Source organism: Elephas maximus, chromosome 11, assembly GCF_024166365.1.
Source record: "Elephas maximus indicus isolate mEleMax1 chromosome 11, mEleMax1 primary haplotype, whole genome shotgun sequence".
Classification (NCBI taxonomy): domain Eukaryota; kingdom Metazoa; phylum Chordata; class Mammalia; order Proboscidea; family Elephantidae; genus Elephas; species Elephas maximus.
The window spans coordinates 89,315,480-89,336,675 of record NC_064829.1 but is presented as its reverse complement, the minus strand read 5'-3'; the positions used below and the strand labels follow the sequence as shown (position 1 = coordinate 89,336,675).

Here is a 21,196-nt window from a genome sequence, read left to right as displayed (position 1 = left end):
TTGCCGGAAAGCTGAGATGAAGTCGGGCCATGCTCAGGCCACAGGTGAAGGGAATAAGAACCAGGTTCCGAGAATGAGTGCTGACAGGAAGGGACTAGAGTATTTGTGTGTGTGTGCACAGAATAAATGTTAACATCTCTTTTTTTTTCTTTTTCCCAGTAGCTACAGAGAGCCAGGAGCAGCCCAGGATAGCGAACTTGTGAGAGTCTTTGGATTTGAACCTGGAGGAGGATGGGATGAAGGAAGAGAGAGAGGGAGTAGAGTGTAGACTGACTGGACTGAGAGCTGTTATGCCAACTGAATGCCATGCCAGACCCTTGGAAAGGGAAAGGCGCAGAGGGAGGGTCAAGCGCAGAGGGAGGGTCAAGCGCAGAGGGAGGGTCAAGCGCAGAGGGAGGTAAACCATCGCTATTTTATCCCTGCCGGTCTCTCCACCTCCCTCCAGAAGTGGCGCTGTTTTCTTCCTTTCCCATCAGGCGGCGCTTAAGGATTGATGACTTTGAAATCGGGCGTCCGCTGGGCAAGGGGAAATTTGGCAATGTGTACCTGGCTCGACTCCAGGAGAACCACTTCCTTGTGGCCCTGAAGGTCCTCTTCAAGTCGCAGATAGAGAAGGAAGGGCTGGAGCATCAGCTGCGCAGGGAAATTGAAATCCAAGCCCACCTACAGTAAGGACACTTGTCTGGATGAGTCTCCCACAGAGATTCTGTACTCTGTCCTCCTTTTTTTTTTTCCAGTTCGGATATCTGAACTCAGCTTTTGACCCAATTACTACCTCCAAACTATCCTTTGCTTTCACCTCAAAGATTTTTTTCTCTGCAGTTCAGTGCAATTACACAATGTAGAGTTCTACCCTGTGCCTGATCCCCTCATTCTGATTGATGCCTCTTCTTTCCTCTCTCACTCCCAGAGGGGGCCCTTGCTATCTAGTCCCAGCTCAGTTTGCCCCAAGTATGGCCAATCACTTGGGCAGCATCATGGGTTGGGCCCCAGGAAGGAGCCTGACCAGACCTCCATTCCTCCTCTAGACACCCCAACATCCTGCGCCTCTACAACTACTTCCATGACTCGCGGCGGGTGTACCTGATTCTGGAATATGCTCCAAGGGGCGAGCTCTACAAGGAGCTGCAAAAGAGCCACAGATTAGATGAGCAGCGTACAGCTACGGTCAGGTGGGGGGGCGGGGAGGGCTGGGGCCCTGAGATCCATGTGGGCTGCTGGCTGTATGAGTGGCTTTTTACTTCCTCACAAGATAATGGAGGAGCTGGCAGATGCCCTGATTTACTGCCATGAGAAGAAGGTGATTCACAGGGATATTAAGCCAGAGAACCTACTACTGGGGCTCAGGGGTGAGGTGAAGATTGCAGACTTTGGCTGGTCTGTGCACACCCTCTCTCTACGGTAGGTGGTGGTGGGGTGGGGCATGGGTGTCTGTTGGGAATGATCCAGTTTAATTCATCCCACACATAAAACTTAGATACAATCTTGGGTCTGTGTTTGAAGAGTGCCTTTTTCAAATACATACATTTAATGTGTATTTAGACTTAAAGACTATGGCTCCATTACACCTTCTATTTTCTGATCTATTTTAATATATAAATTTACACATAAGTTTCCATGCAAATAAGAATCATGTCACCATAATTCGTGTAATGTATTTCATTATGTGAATAAACCATAGTGTATTTAATGATCCCTTCCTGATGCACTTTCAGTTTGTTCCAAATCACTCACTTGATGCTTAGAATATTCTTGTGCAAACATCCTTGATCATGAGCTAAATAATTTTATGAATAATTCTAAAATAGAGGGTTGGTAGTCCAAGTGCTTGCCTTCTCTGGGACCTAGATCCCATCCAGGCCAAACAGAAGCGTTCTCCACAGGCCATAGGGATAGAAGCAGGACTTCCGGCCTCTTGTGACATACGTTATCTGCATGAGAGGGTTCTTCCCAGTGTGCCCTTTGCCCTCTTCTAGGAGAAAGACAATGTGTGGGACCCTGGACTACTTGCCCCCAGAAATGATTGAAGGGAGAACATACGACGAGAGGGTGGATTTGTGGTGCATCGGGGTGCTCTGTTATGAGCTGCTGGTGGGCAATCCACCCTTCGAGAGCCCCTCACACACCGAGACCTACAGACGCATCCTCAAGGTGGAATGGCCATGCTACTAAGGTTGCCTAATAACGTCCAGCATAGACCCTTGAATGGACTCAAGGGAACAGGGAGAGTATCAGCCAAAGAAATTAACCAGACTTCTCTCTCTTCTTCCGGCCGCATCAGGTAGACGTGAGGTTTCCCTCCTCAATGCCTTCTGGCGCCCAGGACCTTATCTCCAAGCTGCTCAGATACCAGCCCTTCGAGCGTCTGGCCCTGGCCCAGGTCCTGGAGCACCCCTGGGTCCAGGCCCACTCCCAGAGGGTGTTGCCTCCCTCTGCTCAGATGGCTTCCTGAACCCTGCCTGCCCTGTTCCTTTGTGTTTGTTTGAAGAGCTTGCCTGGCTCTGCTACCTCATCTGTCTTTTTCTTTTTTATTTTTATGGTGCAAGATACTAATTAATAAAAGTTGAGTCATTTTGTACCAGGTTTTTATAGTTGTGTGTCTTTAGGTAGGTTCTTTCCTTTTTTTCTTTTTAATAGTATCTTATTATATCTTAGGTGGAAGTGTACACAGCAAAACAGGTTCTGATTCAACAATTCCTACACATTGTTCAGTGATATTGGTCACAGTCCTCACATTGTATCAGCATTCTCTTCTAGTTGTTCCATTCCCATTAACTTAGTTTCATACCCTTCCACCCCCCCGCCCCCATCTATGGTTTACAGTATTTGTTAACCATTTGGTCTCATACAGATTATTTTTAAAAAGTGCAATACTCAGGACGCAGGACCAAGATGGCAGAATAGACGGACACTTCCGTCGAGCCCTCTTTACAACACAGACCCGAAAAAACGAGTGAAATGAGTGTATTTGTGACAAGCTGGGAGCCCTGAGCATCAAAGGCAAGCTTAGAGGGGCAGGGGGAGGAAGAGGCCGTACAGAAGTAGAGAAGAGTTACCAGACCTGAATCGAGGGGAGCCCTCAGGCACCATTCCCGGAGCAGCGGCTGCAGCGGCAGCAGCAGCGGCGGGCTGGCACTAGCGTTCGGCCGCAGTTTCCTCAGGGAGAAGCAGCCAGCCACACAGCCCACTCACACCTCCGGAACCTGAGGAGAACGACACACTCTAGGCAAAAGCTAAGTACTTGCGTATATTTTACCGTGCCCCCCGATCCCACCCGCAAGCCGGCTTAAGCGGCTGAATCCCTGGGCCTGGGATAGACCCTAGGGAGCACCAGGAGCAGTCCTCCCGGCTTTGGGGAGGGAAAAAATTTCCAACTCGGGGGAAAAGATAATTTGCTAGCTCCATTAACCGGGGGAGCTCAGGACAGAAGCAGCTCCTGTCCAGGCATAAGCCGTCCGTGGACCTTGAGCAACTTTCCCTTCAGCATGGACCTGTGTGGGCCTATTTCCGGAGAATAGGCCCTTCTTGGCAAACTCCAACCATTTCAGCTGTGCAGTGGAGAGGTGGGTGTTTGACATTTCACATTGCTTTGCCTATTAAACAAGGTCCTCATTTACCCACATCAGGGACCTAAGGACTGGTAGCTCCACTCAGGTCACCCAGCCACCTGTGACAGGGGTCCAAAGATAAGTGGTACCTCCCAGTCCTTACAACCAAAAACTTTGGGTGCCCACGGCCCCTCTGCAGAACCCACCAACCAGCATGCTCTAGGCAAGAGGGACACGTTTTCCTCAGAGACACTCGGGGGTCGGTTCTCAGCCCCCTGCCTTGTTCAGAGCATGACCCCCTGCTGCAATCAGATACCGGTATATACGCCAATCACCCCTGCCCCTCTAAGACTGTAGGACAGAGCCTGTACCACACACTTGATATCAGCTACCTGGAAACCTGAGCTGAATTCATACAAGAAAACTGAATGGACTCCTAGACTGATAGACCTGATAACAGCTCTAGCCAGCTGGGGACAGGACACCAGAGCTACAAAGGTGAAAATAATCAAGCTGGCTCACTCAAGCAACCCATAGGGGTATACCAAAACAAAACAAAACAAAACAAAGAAAGCAGCTACGACACAGTAAGCAAGCATAAACTAATACAATAACTTATAGATGGCATGGAGACAACAGTCAATATCAAGTCACATAAAGAAACAGACCATGATCACCTCAACAGGCTCTCAAAACAAAGAATCCAGGGATCTTCTAGATGAAAGTGCATTCCTGGAATTACCAGATGCAGAATACAATAGTTTAATATACAGAACTCTTCAAGACATCAGGAAGGAAATGAGGCAATACGCACAACAAGCCAAGGAACACACAGATAAAGCAACTGAAGAAGTTAGATTATTCAGGAACATAATGAAAAGTTTAATAAGCTGAAAAAAATCCATAGACAGACAGTAATCAGAAATTCAGAAGATTAACAATAAAATTACAGAATTAGATAACTCCATAGAAAGTCAGAAGAGCAGAATTGAGCAAGTAGAAGCTAGAATTTCTGAACTTGAAGATAAATCACTTGGCATTAATATATTTGAAGGAAAATCAGATAAAAGAATGTAAAAAAATGAAGAAACCTTAAAAATCATGTGGGACTCTATCAAGAGAAATAACCTACGAGTGATTGCAGTACCAGAACAGGGAGGGATAACAGAAAATACAGAAAAAAATGTTGCAGATTTGTTGGCAGAAAACTTCCCTGATACTGTGAAAGATGAGAAGATATCTAACCAAGATGCTCATCAAACTCCACATAAGGTAGATCTTAAAAGAAAGTCACCAAGACATATTATAATCAAGCTTGCCAAAACCAAAGATAGAGAATTATAAGAGCAGCGAGGGATAAACGACAAGTCACCTACAAGGGAGAGCCAATAAAAATAAGCTAGTACTACTCGGCAGAAACCACGCAGGCAAGAAGGCAATGGGATGACATATTTAAAAAATTGAAGGAAAAAATTGCCTGCCAAGAATCATATATCCATGAAAACTGTCTCTTAAATATGAAGGTGAAATTAAGACATTTCCAGATAAACACAAGTTGAGGGAATTCGTAAAACCCAAACCAAAACTACAAGAAATACTAAAGGGAGTTCTTTGGTTACAAAATCAATAATATCAGGTATCAACCCAAAACTAGAACACTGGGCAGAGCAACCAGAAGTCAACCCAGACAGGGAAATCCAAAAAAACAAAGCAAGATTAAAAAAAAAGCCCAACACAGGGTAACGGCAAAGAAGACAACATTAAAATAATAAAAAGGGACAAAGAAATGTAATCATACACCTTCCATATGAAGAGGAAAATACTGCGATACAAAGAAATAAAAGTTCGTTTTAAATTTAGAAAAATAGGGGTAAATAATAAGGTAACCACAAAAGAGACAAACTATCCTACTCATCAAAATAAAATACAAGGGAAAAATACAGACTCAGCAGAAACAAAATCAATAACAACAAATATGAGGAAAGGACAATATATAAAGAAAATCTACTCAGCACATAAAATCAAGTGGGAAAAAGAAACTGTCAACACACAAAAAAAGACATCAAAATGATAGCACTAAGGTCATACCTATCCATAATTACCCTGAATGTAAATGGACTAAATGCACCAATAAAGAGACAGAGAGTGGCAGAATGGATTAAAAACAAGATCCATCTATATGCTGCCTACAAGAGACATACCTTAGACTTAGAGACACAAACAAACTAAAAGTCAAAGGATGGAAAAAATATAGCAAGCAAACAACAATCAAAAAAGAGCAGGAGTGGCAATATTAATTTCTGACAAAATAGACTTTAGTTAAATCCATCAGACAGGATAAGGAAGGACACTATATAATGATTAAAGGGACAATACACCAAGAAGATATAACCATATTAAATATGCACCCAATGACAGGGCTGCAAGATACATAAAACCAACTCTATTCTATCAGCGTTGAAAAGTGAGATAGACAGCTCGACAATAATAGTAGGAGACTTTAACACACCACTTTCGGTGAAGGACAGGACATCCAGAAAGAAGCTCAATAAAAACACGGAAGATCTAAATGCCAGTCAACCAACTTGACCTCGTAGAAATATATAGAACATTCCACCCAACAGCAACCAAGTATACTTTCTTTTCTAGTGCACATGGAACATTCTCTAGAATAGACCACATATTACGTCATAAAGCAAGCCTTAGCAAGAATCCAAAACACAGAAATATTACAAAGCATCTTCTCTGACTATAAGGCCATAAAGTGGAAATCAATAACGGGAAACGTAATCAAACACTTGGAAACTGAACAAAACCCTGCTCAAAAAAGACTGGATTATAGAAGACATTAAGGATGGAATAAAGAAATCCAGAGAAACCAATAAGAGTGAAAACACTTCCTATCAGAACCTTTGGGATACAGCAAAAGTGGTGCTTAGAGGCCAATTTATATCAATAAATGCACACATCCAAAAAGAAGAAAGGGCCAAAATCAAAGAATTATCCCTACAACTTGAACAAATAGAAAGAGAGCAACAAAAGAAACCCACAGGCACCAGAAGAAAACAAATAATAAAAATTAGAGCTGAACTAAATGAAATAGAAAACAAAAACAATTGAAAGAATTAACAAGACCAAAAGCTGGTTTTTTGAAAAAATCAACAAAATTGATAAACCACTGGCCAAACTGACAAAAGAAAAACAGGAGAGGAAGCAAATAACCTGAATAAGAAATGAAATGGGTGATATTACAACAGACCCAACTGAAATTAAAAGAATCATATCAGATTATTATGGAAAACTATGCTCAAACAAACTTGAAAACCTAGAAGAAATGGATAAATTCCTAGAAACACACTACCTACCTAAACCAACACAAACAGAGTAGAACAACTAAATAGACCCATAACAAAGGAAGAGATTGAAATGGTAATCAAAAAACTCCCAGCAAAAAAAAGCCCTGGTCCAGATGCCTTAGCTGCAGAGTTCTACCAAACTTTCAGAGAAGAGTTAACACCACTACTACTAAAGGTATTCAGAGCATAGAAAATGACAGAATACTACCAAACTCATTCTATGAAGCCACCATATTCCTGATACCAAAACCAGGTAAAGACACCAAAAGAAAAGAAAATTATAGACCTGTATCCCTCATGAACGTAGATGCAAAAATCCTCAACAAAATTCTAGCCAACAGAATTTAACAACATATCAAAAAAATAAGTCACCATGACCAAGTGGGATTCATACCAGGTATGCAGGGATGATTCAACATTAGAAAAACAATTATATAAATAAAACAAAAGACAAGAATCCCATGATTTTATCAATGCAGAAAAGGCATTTGACAAAGTTCAACACTCATTCATGATTAAAAACTCCCAGCAAAATAGGAATAGAAGGAAAATTCCTCAACATAATAAAGGGCATTTATACAAAGCCACAGCCAACATTACCCTAAATTGAGAGAGCCTGAAAACATTCCCACTGAGATCGGGAACCAGACAAGGATGCCCTTTATCACCACTCTTATTCAACATTGTGCTGGAAGTCCTAGCCACAGCAATTAGGCTAGATAAAGAAATAAAGGGCATCCAGATTGGCAAGGAAGAAGTCAAAGTATCTCTATTTGCAGATGACATGATCTTATACACAGAAAACCCTAAGGAATCCTCCAGAAAACTACTGAAACTAATAGAAGAGTTCAGCAGAGTATTGGGATACAAGATAAACATAAAAAAATCAGTTGGATTCCTCTACACCAACAAAAGGAACATGGAAGAGGAAATCACCAGATCAATGCCATTTACAGTAGCCCCCAAGAAGATAAAATACTTAGGAATAAATCTTACCAGAGATGTAAAAGACTTATACAAAGAAAACTACAGTACCCTTCTGCAAGAAACCAAAAGAGACTTACATAGAACATACCTTGCTCGTGGATAGGAAGACTTAACATTATAAAAATGTCTACTCTACCAAAAGTGATTTATACATTTAATGCAATTCTGATCCAAATCCCAAGGACATTCTTTAATGAGTTGGAGAAACAAATCACCAGTTTCATCTGGAAGGGAAAGAGGCCCCGGATAAATAAGGCATTAGTGAAAAAGAAGAATAAAGTGGGAGGCCTTACTTTACCTGATTTTAGAACCTATTATACTGCCACAGTAGTCAAAACAGCCTGGTACTGGTAGAACAACAGATACATGGATCAATGGAACAGAATTGAGAATCCAGACCTAAATCCATCCACATAAGAGCAGTTGATATTTGAGAAAAGCCCCAAAACAGTTAACTGGGGAAAAGAGAGTCTTTTTAACAAATGGTGCTGGCATAACTGGATATCCATCTGAAAAAAAATGAAACAAGACCCATACCTCACTCCATGTGCAAAAACTAACTCAAAAGTGGATCAAAGACCTAAATATAAAATCTAAAACGATAAAGATCATGGAAGAAAAAATAGGGACAACGTTAGGAGCCCTAATACATGGCATAAACAGTATACAAAACATTATAAAGAATGTAGAAGAAAAACTAGATAACTGGGAGCTCCTAAAAATCAAACACCTATGCTCATCCAAAGAGTTCACTAAAAGAGTAAAAAGACTACCTACAGACTGGGAAAAAGTTTTTAGCTATGACATTTCTGATCAGCGCCTGATCTCTAAAATCTAGATGATACTGCAAAACCTCAACTGCAAAAAGACAAATAACCCAATTAAAAAATGGGCAAAAGATAGGAATAGACACTTCACTAACGAATACATTCAGGTAGCTAACAGATAATATGAGGAAATGTTTACGCTCACTAGCCATTAGAGATATGCAGATCAAAACTACAATGAGATTTCATGTCACTCCAACAAGGCTGGCATTAATCCAAAAAACACAAAATAATAAATGTTGGAGAGGCTGTGGAGAGATTGGAACACTTATACAGTGCTAGTGGGAATGTAAAATGGTACAACCACTTTGGAAATGGATTTGGTGCTTCCTTAAAAAGCTACAAATAGAACTACCACAGGATCCAGCAATCCCACTTTTTGGAATCTATCCTAGAGAAATAAGAGCCTTCACACGAACAGATATATGCACACCCATGTTTACTGCAGCACTGTTTACAATAGCAAAAAAACGGAAGCAACCAAGGTGCCCATCAATGGATGAATGGATAAATAAATTATGGTATATTCACACAATGGAATACTATGCATCAATAAAGAACAGTGAGGAATCTGTGAAACGTTTCATATCATGGAGGAACCTAGACGGCATTATGCTGAGTGAAATTTTAAAAAATAAAAATTAGTGAAATTAGTCAGATGCAAAAGGACAAATATTGTATGAGACCACTATCATAAGAACTTGAGGAATAGTTTAAACTGAGAAGAAAACATTCTTTCGTGGTTACGGGGGGGGGGGGAGGGAGGGTGGGAGAGGGCTATTCACTAATTAGATAGTGGATAAGAACTACTTTAGGTGAAGGGAAAGACATCACACAATACAGGGGAGTTCAGCACAATTGGACTGAACCAAAAGCAAAGAAGTTTCCTGAATAAACTGAATGCTTTGAAGGCCAGCGTAGCAGGGGCAGGGGTCTGGGGACCATGGTTTCAGGGGGCATCTAAGTCAATTGGCATAATAAAATCTATTAAGAAAACATTCTGCATCCCACTTTGAAGAGTGGTGTTTGGGGTCTTAAACGCCAGTAAGCAGCCATCTAAGATGCATCAATTGGTCTCAACCCACCTGGATCAAAGGAGAATGAAGAACACCAAGGACACAAGGCATTTACGAGCCCAAGAGGCAGAAAGGGCCACATGAACCAGAGACTACATCATCCTGAGACCAGAAGAACTAGATGGTGCCTGGCTATAACCGATGACTGCCCTGACAGGGAACACAACAGAGAACCCCTGAGGGAGCAGGAGAGCAGTGGGATGCAGACCCCAAATTCTCATAAGACCAGACTTAATGGTCTGAGACTAGAGGGACCCCAGTGGTCATGGCCCTCAGACCTTCTGTTGGCCCAGGACAGGAACAATTCCCGAAGCCAACTCTTCAGACATTGATTGGACTGGACAATGGGTTGGAGAGGGATGCTGGTGAGGAGTGAGCTTCTTGGATCAGGTGGACACTTGAGACTATGTTGGCATCTTCTGCCTGGAGGGGAGATGAGAGGGTGGAGGGGGTTAGAAGCTGGCGAAATGGACACGAAAAGAGAGAGTGGAGGGAGAGAGCGGGCTGTCTTATTAGGGGGAGAGTAATTGGGAGTGTGTAGCAGGGTGTATATGGGTTTTTGTGTGAGAGACTGACTTGATTTGTAAACTTTCACTTAAAGCACAATAAAAATTATTAAAAAAGTTATTTAAAAAAAGTGCAATACTCAAGAGTGATATTTAGAACTTTATGAGCAAGCCTGCTACTTAGCTAAAAGATGACATGAGGAGATAGTTTTGGCTCAGGGCTTAAAATAATATCTCAGGGTAATAGTCTGAGGGATTCTCCTGTCTCAGAGTCCAGTAACTGGATTTTTTTTTTTTTGAGAATTTGAAGTTCTGTTCCATGTTTTTCTCCTTTTCTTTCAGGATCCATTTGTTACGGTCCTGATCAGAAGTATGGTAGTTGTAGCCAGACACCATCTGGTTCTTCTGGTCTTGGTAGAAGAGGCTGTAGTTCATGTAGATAATCCTGTAGACCAGGATCTGAATCTCAAGTTTCCTTCTTTCTCTTTTGCTCCAGATGAGTGTGGACCAATAGTAATATCTTAGATAGCTGCTTACAAGTTTTTAAGACCCTAGACTAGTATGTCTTGTGAAAGCTCTATGCCATGGGAGTGGCCCAAGATTATGCCCCTTCTGGCCCCCAGGGCAGTGCCTTCACCATTCTCTGTAAAAACTAGTGCCTAATTTCTGCAGATAAATTCTATTGTCCATTGCTCATGTTTTTGTCTTTTGTTTTTTTAAAGTTGGTATCTTTTCAATTCCAGTTGGGAAATATTTTATTACCCTTCTTAAATTTCCATGTGCAGCTTTGGAAATTCAATGGTCTCCTAGTCAACAAACTCCTAGGTTATTCTTTAGAAATAGATAACACACTATGACTTCAATGTGCTCAGCTGGGGTTCCACCTTATAGAAGAATTTCCCTACCTCCAGAAAGACTCTTTTCTAGGATATCCTGCTGCTTTAAAACATCGGATTTGCTTCTTCTCTCTACCTGTGTTGGAGGTTTCAGTCTCTGCCTTATGCTTTCTCATGAACTTGTGGAGAGCCTGCCAGGAAACATAGACTGAAAGTCAGTAATCCACTAAGTGCTTCCCTTGTAACCAACAGCACATATATGTATGTATATTGTGCGTTTGCATCTACATATGTTGTTTTTATTAGGTGCTGTGGAGTCAGTTCCAACTCATAGTGACCCCGTACACCACAGAACGAAATACTGCCTGGTCCTGCGCCATCCTCACAATTGTTGTTACGCTTGACCTCGTTGTTGCAGCCACTGTGTCAATCCATCTCGTTGAGGGTCTTCCTCTCTTTCGTTGACCCTCTATTTTACCACGCATGATGTCCTTCGCCAGGCACTGGTCTCTCCTAATGACATGTCCAAAGTATGTGAGACAAAGTCTTGCCATCCTTGGTTCTGCGGAGCATTCTGGTTGTACTTCTTCCAAGACAGATTTGTTCATTCTTCTGGCAGTCCAACAGCCTAATTCGAATGCATCAATTCTTCTTTGGTCTTCCTTATTCATTGTCCAGCTTTTGTATGCATATGAGGTAACTGAAAATACCACGGCTTGGGTCAGGCACACCTTACTTCTCAAAGTAATATTTTTGCTTTTTAACACTTGAAAGAGGTCTTTTGCTGCAGATTTGCCCAATGCAATACATCATTAGATTTCTTGACTGCTGCTTCCATGGGTGCTGATTGTGGATCCAAGTAAGACGAAATCCTTGACAACTTCAAAATTTTCTCCACTTATCATGATCTTACTTACCGCTCCAGTTGTGAGGATTTTTGTTTTCTTTATGTTGAGGTGCAATCCATACTGAAGGCTATATAGTCTTTGATCTTCATCAGTAAGTGCTTCAAGTCCTCTGCACTTTCAGCAAGCAAGGTGGGTTTGAATTACCAACCTTTTGGTTAGCAGCCGAATGCTTAACCACTGAGCCAAGAGAGTGAGAGACACCGCTAAAATGAGGTACAGAATCTCATCATTCACCCCTCAACTGTGTCTGAGAAACCTAGTTCTATCCTGCCACAGCTGAGTTCTCTTGAGCACCTTTCCTCTCATCCTCTTATGGGAAAGAAACCCATAACTGCATGGTAAATTTCATAGGATTTATAGTTAGATTTTGCCACAAATGTGGCCCGTCTTAGGTTGGATTTTGTAGCAGCAAGTGTAACAGAGGATTGAAGGGCATGCAGCTTACTAAGGAGAGTCAGGACAAGAGGAGGCACGGTACAGGATGGGACAGGGAAAGGCGGTAAGCAAGGATGTGGCATCATCTGGAATCTTCATCACCCTGATTCCATGGGGAGGCTCTGGGCCATAAATTGTACCACACATTGTTCCTATCTCAAAAGGGCAGGCCTTTTTTAATTCCATGTCAGGCAGTCATTCGCTACAAGATGCCCTGCAGAGGCCTTGTGTTATCTACCATTTGAGGTAGCTCTTAGCCTCAAGTTTCTATTCTCAAAATTTTCAAGAGTATGCTCTTTGGAAAACAGGACTCTGACCAAACCAAAGATCCACTCTCTGTACTGACATCCAACATGCTCCCACCTTCAAGGTAAAATTTTTCACTGTATGTCAATGCCACCCAATGCTCAAATGAATTGACTAGCACCATATTCTGTGTCATATTCTGTGGTATCAGTATAAAACCAAGAAAACCAAACCCATTGCCATTGAGTGATTCCGACTCATAGCGACCCTAGGGGACAGAGTAAGACTCTGTTTCCAAGGCTGTAAATTGGTTAGTAGCTGAGCATTTAACCAGTGTACCACCAGGGTGCTTCTGGTAAAGATTTCAGCCTAGGAAACCCTATGGGGCAGTTCTACTAGGGCCAGTATGAGTCAAAATCAATTTGACAGCACCTAACAACATTAATTTTCTTGAGTTAATATTCCAATTAAACAGTTGGAAGTTTCTAATTAATTAATTGGTTCATACACATGAACCCTGAAATAATACTCTTCCCAGTGCTATATAAACTCACGTCACTGCACACATTTTGGGCAGGTATATATAAAAAAAACCTGTTCCTGTCGAGTTGATTCCAACTCATAGCAACCCTATAGGACAGAGTAGAACTGCCCCATAGAGTTTCCAAGGAGCACCTGGTGGATTTGAACTGCCAACTTTTTGGTTAGCAGCCATAGCTCTTAACCACTACACTACCAGGGTTTCTGGTCAGGTAGATAAGGGTAAAATATTTGATTAGATCCTCAACACTGATTACCAGGTGACATATGATTAAATGAAGACTCTCTGGCCAGCTTTGCAGTGCAGATTGCAAAGTTTCTTCATCGTCTACATAGCTTTCCTCACCTGCACTCATTCCAGACATCCTAGCCTCCAATGACAGAGAATATAAAAATAGAAACTTTCATAACCCTTCTACAAACTAATCCCAAATCATTTAATTTAACCCTAAGGGTCAGCCATGTGTGAAAACAGGATTTATGTCATTCCTCCAATTTGGGCAAATTTCTCTACCATTGCCATTGGCAATAAGGTTGTTCTTTGCATCCTAATTAAACATTTCTCCATAATCTCTTTTTAAAAATAGCATCTTCTTCTAGGAAACTAACTCCTCCTTCACTTCTTGACCCAATATACATCCAGTCACTAGGTTTTTCTCTCATCTTTTAAAATTAAATCTCTCGAGGGCATTTTCTACACACTGTTTACATTTTCTCAACCTTATGCATCTTCAACTCATTGAAATGGATTTTCTTCTCTTGCCTCCACAGTCATAAAAAACAAACCAGCTAACCAACCTCACCAAATGCAATGGTGTAATATCTTTCCAAGGATTGTTAGAATTTCTAACATGACTTTGTTAGTTTCTTGTTTGCACCACTTAACATTGGGCTGATCCAGTGTTCACCTTCTGTCCGTTCTGTTCTCTACCTCCATTCATTCCTTTGATGATCTCACCCAGCATCGTGCATAGAAACAACAGTGTAAGATAACAACTCCCAAATTTATACCTCCAGAACAGAGCCCTCTCCTAATGTTCATTCATATGCAGAATCACCTATGTGACACACTTTGGGGTCTCAAAGACATTTCAAAGTGATCACATTAGAAGCTGGAGTCCTGATTTTTCCTCCAAACCTACTCCACTTGTAGCCTCCCAACCCAGTGCAAAACCAAACCCATTGGCCTCTAATGGATTCTGACTCATGGCAACTCCATGTGTTACAGAGTGTAACTGCTCCATGAGGTTTTCCTGGCTGTAATCTTTACAGAAGCAGATCATCAGGCCTTTCTTCCACAGCCACTGGATGTGTTTGACTTGCTCAAAAACCCAACCAAACCCATTGCCGGCGAGTGGATTCCGACTCATGGCAACCCTATAGGACAGAGAGCTGCTCCATAGGGTTTCCAATGAGCGGTGGTGGATTAGCGCCTTTTGGTTAGCAGCTGTAGCTCTTAACCACTGCACCACCAGGGCTCCTCCACCTGCTCAAAAAAAAAAAAACAAAAAAACCAAACCCATTGTGGTCCAGTCGATTCTGACTCATATATAACTGCCCCATCGGATTTCCAAGGAGCGCGTGATAGATTTAACTGCCGGCCTTTTGGTTAGCAGCAGTAACTCCTAGCCACTACTCCACCAGGGCTCAGGTGGATTTACATTACCCATAAGTCCGTGCAGCCTACAGGTACAGCACTGGGCTAAAGAGGGCCCAGGAGGGGGTGATCCGTTCTTGCCAAAGGCGACGGGCGAAACCTCCCGGCGAGTTTCTCTGCGGGTTATTTTTTTTGTTGACCGTTCCCACTGAAAAGGATCTTGAGAGGCGTTAACGAAGACCGAAAAAGTCTGTAGCGGAGACGAGGGTCCGGTTTCGTACCATCGCACTTGCCCTTTTCTCGGGCGATTATCCCCGCCTACCGGGCCCTTGGAAACCCTGGTGGCGCAGTGGTTAACAGCTACGGCTGCTAACCAAAAAGGTCAGCAGTTTGAACCCACCAGGCGCTCCACAGAAACTCTATGGGCAGTTCTACTCAGTCCTATCGTGTCGCTATGAGTCGGAATCGACTCGACGGCAATGGGTTTGGGTTTTTATCGGACCCTTGGTTTCCACAGCCGTAGAGTGGAAGGCCTAGCAATCACCTCTTGGTCCCCGGGACTGTGATTACTATCAGTTGGTGGGCCTGAGGCGGAGCTCAGTGCCACGTGCCTGTTTCCGTAGAGAAGACAGACTTGGGAAGACGCCCCGAACCAGACTGGACAAACGACTGTTAGACTGTTACCCATAAAGCGTGTTTCGTGCGTCTGCGTCGGTCGTCGGGACAAACCCGGCCAAGCAGAAGCGTTTCCTGCAGGAAGGGCGCATTGGGTGGCACTTCCTGCCTTTTAGCGGTTACGTCATCGGCATGAGCCTGTTCCCACACAAACTGCGGGGTCCGGAGCTCTGTTCAGTCGTAGCTTACTTGCTCCACTTTGTGGGCCCTCCCTCCGCGCCTTTGTTGGAACCGTGAATCTCCTGTAACGGGGATGTCCCCTGGGCCCCCAGAGGGTCTTTGGGTTCCCTGGTGCTCCGCACGCGCCCGCCGTTTCCGCAGCCCCAGATGCGCGCCCCGGGCCTTGTGCGCCTTTTACACGGGGGACACTGAGGCTCCGAGTGCGAGTCATCAGAGGTCACCCCTTCCCGGGCTGGGGAAGCCGCGGCGCCCGCCCCGGTCGCCCGCCTCTCAGTATTGCCGCTTTGTTCACAAGGTCCCAGGATGGCGGTGGCGCTGAGGAACAGGGCCCAGGTGAGTGGAGGACGTATTTGGAATCGCTGCTGCTTCGCTGTGTTGGAAAGGACTCTTGGGTCGGCTGGAAGCCTTGGAAGGCCTGGATTTCTCTTTCCAGGTGTTTGTTCACGGCAAGTGGAGCTACATTGTCATTTGCTTTATCCCTAGGCCTAGAGGAGTGTCAAGAAGACATGGTTCCGCAGTGGTTAAGCGCTCTTCTGCGAACCAAAAGGTCGGCTATTTGATCCCACCCAGTGGCTCAGCGGGAGAAAGAACTGGCGATATGCTCCCATAGAGATTAAAAACAAAAAACCAAACCCAGTGCCGTCAAGTCGATTCTTACTCATAGCGACCCTATACGACAGATTACACCCTAGAAAACCCTATGAGGCAGTTCTGCTCTAAGCACTGATTGATGTCGCTGAATCCCACAATTGTTATTGGTGAAGTGGGACCTCTTATTGTATTGATCCTGAGAACAAGACTTAAGAGAAATGAAGTGAGGACCCTGAGGTCATACAGCAGGCTAGTGTCAGATTCAAGAGTTTGGCTTCAAACCTCAAGGCTCTAGCTTCAGCGCTGGGTACTTGTAGTCACTTTAACATGGCCCATAAAGCCCTGAGCATGGTGCAAGGCACCCGGTGAGCCTCAGCCACCACCACTGTTACCATTATTGGTACAATTATTGTTGTTGTTATTATCATCCTTTTTCTCTGACATTTCAGAGTGCTTACTGTCTGAATTTCACAGTCCAGTGGGATTGTCATTGTCTTGTGTCATTCCCTAATGACTCCCATATAAAATAGGAAGCTTTTATCTGCTACACTGTTGTATTCTCTCAAAAGCAGCGTGTCAGGACAGAGCTAGGCCCTCAAGGGGTGCTGGGTGATTTGGGCCTTGAGTGTCTCTGCACCTTGATTATTGACACACAGACAGGCTTGCGTCCCATCCAGCAATCTCAAGACCAACACTGTTGCCTCTCTTTGACTTGCCAGGTGTATGTGACCTTTGAGGATGTGGCCGTGAACTTCACGCGGGAGGAATGGGGACAGCTGGACCTGACCCAGAGGACCCTGTACTTGGAGGTGATGCTGGAGATCTGTGCAATCCTGGTGTCACTGGGTAAGACCTCACCTCATCGCCATGAACGTATTTTTTATTTTCATACCTGGAGGGGATGCTGCTGGCGTCTAGTGGGAAGAGGCCAGGGGTGCTGCCCAATATCCTACATGCTCAGGTCAGCCCCCTCAACAAATAATAAAATTAGCTAAAGATGTTAATAGTGTGGAGGTTGAGAAACCTTAAATTAGTTCTCCGCTGAACGTAATAACCAATGTAAACCATTCAAGTTGGAGGAAAGGCAAGGTTAGAAATCCAGGGCGTTTCTTTTATTTTTTTATTGTGCTTTAGGTGAAAGTATACAACTGATGTTAATTTCTCATGCAAAAATTTATACGCATATTGTTATATGACATTAGTTGCAATCCCTAAAATGTAACTGCACACTCCACCTTTCCACCCCGGGTTTCTTGTTTCCACTCAACCAGTTCTTGTCCCTTCCTGCCTTCTCATCCAGTCTCCAGACAGGAGCCATCCATATGGTCTCATGTACCTGATTGAACTTAAAGGCACACTTCTCACAAGTACTATTTTTTGTTTTATAGTCCAGTCTAACTTTTGCCTGAAGAGTGGGCTTTGGGAATGGTTTTAATTCTGGGTTGACAGAGTGTCCAGGGGCCATAGCTTCCAGGTTCTTCCATACTCTGTCAGACAATTAAGTCTGTTTTTTTTACGTGAATTTGAGTTCTGCTCCACAATTTTCCTCTGCTCTGTCCAGGACTCTGTTGTGTTCCTGTCAGGGTAGTCAGTGGTGGTGGCCAGGCACTGTCTAGTTCTTTGGGTCTCAGGCTGATGGAGTCTCTGGTTTATGTGGACCTTTCCTCTCTTGGGCTGATATTTTCCTTGTGTCTTTGGTGTTTGTCATTCTCCTTTGCTCCAGGTGGGTTGGGGCCAATCGATGCATCTTACATGATCACTTGAAAGCTTTTAAGACCCCAGATGCCACTCAACAAAATGGGATGAAGAACATTCTCTTAATAAACTTTGTTATGCCAATCGACCTAGATGTCCCTGGAAACCGTGGTCCCCAGGGCCAAGCCCCAGCTACTCTGTCCCTCAGAGTGTTTGTGTGTGTTCAGGAAACATCTTAGCTTTTGCTGTGGTCCAGTTGTGCTGACTTCCCCTGTATTGTGTGCTGTCCTTCCCTTCACCAGAGATGATTCTTCCTCTTATCTAGTTAGTGAATACACCTCCCCCCTTCCTCCCTTTTCTTGCCTTCTTATAATAGTCATCGTTGTTCTTAGGTGCTGTCGAGTCGGTTCCCACTCATTGTGACCCTGCGTACCACAGAATAAAACATGGCCTGGTCCTGCACCATGCTCACAATCGTTGTTATGCTTCAGCCCATGGGTGCAGCCACTGTGTCAATCCATCTTGTTGAGGGTCTTCCTGTCTTATGCTGACCCTGTACTTTACCAAGCATGATGTCCGTCTTCAGGAACTGATCCCTACTGACAGCATGTCCAAAGTGTGTAAGATGCAGTCTCATCATCCTTGCTTCTAAAGAGCATTCTGGTTGTACTTCTTCCAAGACAGATTTATTCATTCTTTTGGCAGTCCGTGGTATATTCACTATTCTTCACCAGCACCACAATTCAAAGGCATTGATTCTTCTTCGGTCTTCCTTATTCATTGTCCAGCTTTCGCGTGCATATGATGCGATTGAAAATACCATGGCTAGGGTCAGGCGCACCTTAGTCTTCAAGGTGACATCTTTGCTTTTCAACACTTTAAAGAGGTCCTTTGCAGCAGATTCACCCAATGCAATGCGTCTTTTGATTTCTTTTTTTTTTAATCGAAATTTAGATGAAGGTTTCCAGAACAAACTAGTTTCTTATCAAACAGTTAGTACACACATTGTTGTATGACATTGGTTAATAACCCCACAACATGTCAACACTCTCCCTTCTCAACCCTCGGTTCCCTATTACCAGCTTTCTTGTTCCCTCCTACCTTCCAGTCCCTACCCCAGAGCTGGTGCACCCCTTTAGTCTTGTTTTGTTCCATGGGCCTGTTAATCTTTGGCTTAAGGGTGAACCTCAGGAGTGGCCCCATTACTGAGCTGAAAGGGTGTCTGCAGGCCATATTCTCAGGGTTTCTCTAGTCTCTGTCAGGCCAGCAACTCTGGTCTTTCTTTTTGAGTTAGAATTTTGTTCTACATTCTTCTCCAGCTCTGTCCAGGACCCTCTATTGTGATCCCTGTCAGAACAGTCAGGTGGTAGCTGTGCACCATCTAGTTGTACTGGACTCAGTCTGGTGGGGGTTGTGGTAGATGTGGTCTATTTGTCCTTTGGACTAATCTTCCCCATTTGTCTTTAGTTTTCTTCATTCTTGCTTACACCCGAATGGGTGAGACCAGTGGAGCATCCTAGATGGCCACTCACAGGGTTTTAAGACCCCAGATGCTACTCACCAAAGTAGAGTGTAGAACATTTTCTTTATAAACTCTGTTATGCCAGTTAAGCTAGATGTTGCCTGAGACCATGGTCCCCACAGCCCTCAGCCCAGCAGTTCGGTCCCTCAGGGAGTTTGGATGTGTCTCTGGAGTTACCATGGCCTTGCCTTGTGAAGGTTGTGCTGGCTTCTCCAGTATTGTATACTGTCTTATTCTTCACCCAAGTTACCACGTATCTATTGTCTATTAAGTGTTTTCCATCCGTACCCCTCCCCTCCCTCCTAACTATCAAATACTGTTTCTTTTTTTATGTAAACCTTTTCATGAGTTTTTACAGCAGTGGTCTCATACAATATTTGTCCTTTTGTGATTGACTTATTTCACTCAGCATAATGTCCTCCAGATGCATCTTATTCTCCTGGGCTGAGTTCCTTTTGTTTGTGGATTTCTTTTGTTTTTATTGAGATTTTATGTTTTTCTTTTTTATTTTGGTGAGTAGGTTTGTTAACTTTCTTTGTAGTTACCTTGATATTTACCCTTATCTTTCCAGGTTTGAACCAGTCTATTACTTGCTATCGCCTTGCCTTCCTCTCCATTAGAAAGTTCTGTACCTATACCATTTGTTCCCTCTTTTATTTTTCTGACATTGTTGTTGTTTACAGATTAACCTCTCTGGTTCTTTGTTGAAATTCTTTTGGTTTTGGATAGTCCTTGAGAATACAATTCCTTCCTTGGTATCTGGCTAGTACAGTCTTGCATCCTAGATTCAGGCTCTGCTCTGATGTTGTTCTCAGACCGAAGGACTCCCTTTAATAATTCTTGTAAGTTTGGTTTGGTTTTTACATATTGCCTTAATTTCTGTTTATCTGGAAATGTCCTAATTTCACCATCATATTTAAACGAAAGTTTTGCAGGATATATTATTCTTTTTTTTTTTTTTTTTTTTAATTATTATTTATTTATTTATTTATTTATTTTTTTATAATAACTTTTATTAAGCTTCAAGTGAACGTTTACAAATCCAATCAGTCTGTCACATATAAGTTTACATACATCTCACTCCCTACTCCCACTTACTCTCCCCGTCTTGAGTCAACCCTTTCAGTCTCTCCTTTCTTGACAATTTTGCCGGCTTCCCTCTCTCTATCCTCCCATCCCCCCTCCAGACAAGAGTTGCCAACACAATCTCAAGTGTCCACCTGATATAATTAGCTCACTCTTCATCAGCGTCTCTCTCCCACCCGCTGACCAGTCCCTTTCAATTCTGATGAGTTGTCTTCGGGGATGGTTCCTGTCCTGTGTCAACTGAAGGTCTGGGGACCATGGCCGCTGGGATTCCTCCAGTCTCAGTCAGACCATTAAGTTTGGTCTTCTTATGAGAATTTGGGGTCTGCATCCCACTGCTCTCCTGCTCCCTCAGGGGTCCTCTGCTGAGCTCCCTGTCAGGGCAGTCATCGATTGTGGCCGGGCACCAACTAGTTCTTCTGGTCTCAGGATGATGTAGGTCTCTGGTTCATGTGGCCCTGTCTCTTGGGCTCTTAGTTGTCATGTGGGCTTGGTGTTCTTCATTTTCCTTTGCTCCAGGTGGGTTGAGACCAATTGCTGCATCTTAGATGGCTGCTTGTTAGCATTTAAGACCCCAGACGCCAC

General features: G+C 43.4%; 2 protein-coding genes across 2 annotated transcripts in view; both read left to right on the top strand.

Annotated features, from left to right (window-relative positions):
* Positions 1 to 425: 425 nt before the first annotated feature.
* On the top strand, positions 426 to 2,459 carry LOC126085009 (aurora kinase C-like). The gene is made up of 4 exons (XM_049899893.1): positions 426 to 522; positions 1,249 to 1,401; positions 1,977 to 2,151; positions 2,282 to 2,459. The coding sequence occupies exons 1-4, from the start codon at positions 494 to 496 to the stop codon at positions 2,450 to 2,452; spliced, it is 528 nt and encodes a 175-aa protein (XP_049755850.1). The 5' UTR covers positions 426 to 493; the 3' UTR covers positions 2,453 to 2,459.
* Positions 2,460 to 15,666: 13,207 nt separating this feature from the next.
* Positions 15,667 to 21,196, top strand: part of LOC126085000 (zinc finger protein 805-like) — an 87,149-nt gene continuing 81,619 nt past the window's right edge. Inside the window, exons 1-2 of the mRNA XM_049899878.1 lie at positions 15,667 to 16,050; positions 17,028 to 17,154. Coding sequence (XP_049755835.1) covers positions 16,021 to 16,050; positions 17,028 to 17,154 — 157 coding nt within the window. The 5' untranslated portion in view covers positions 15,667 to 16,020. The remainder of the gene's footprint in view (positions 16,051 to 17,027; positions 17,155 to 21,196) is intronic.

Coding starts and splice junctions, on each gene's coding strand:
- LOC126085009 (XM_049899893.1), top strand. CDS start 494: ATGACTTTGAAATCGGGCGTCCGCTGGGC. Junction 523..1,248: donor AAATCGGGCGTCCGCTGGGC/AAGGGGAAATTT, acceptor TTTACTTCCTCA/CAAGATAATGGAGGAGCTGG. Junction 2,152..2,281: donor CCTACAGACGCATCCTCAAG/GTGGAATGGCCA, acceptor CGGCCGCATCAG/GTAGACGTGAGGTTTCCCTC.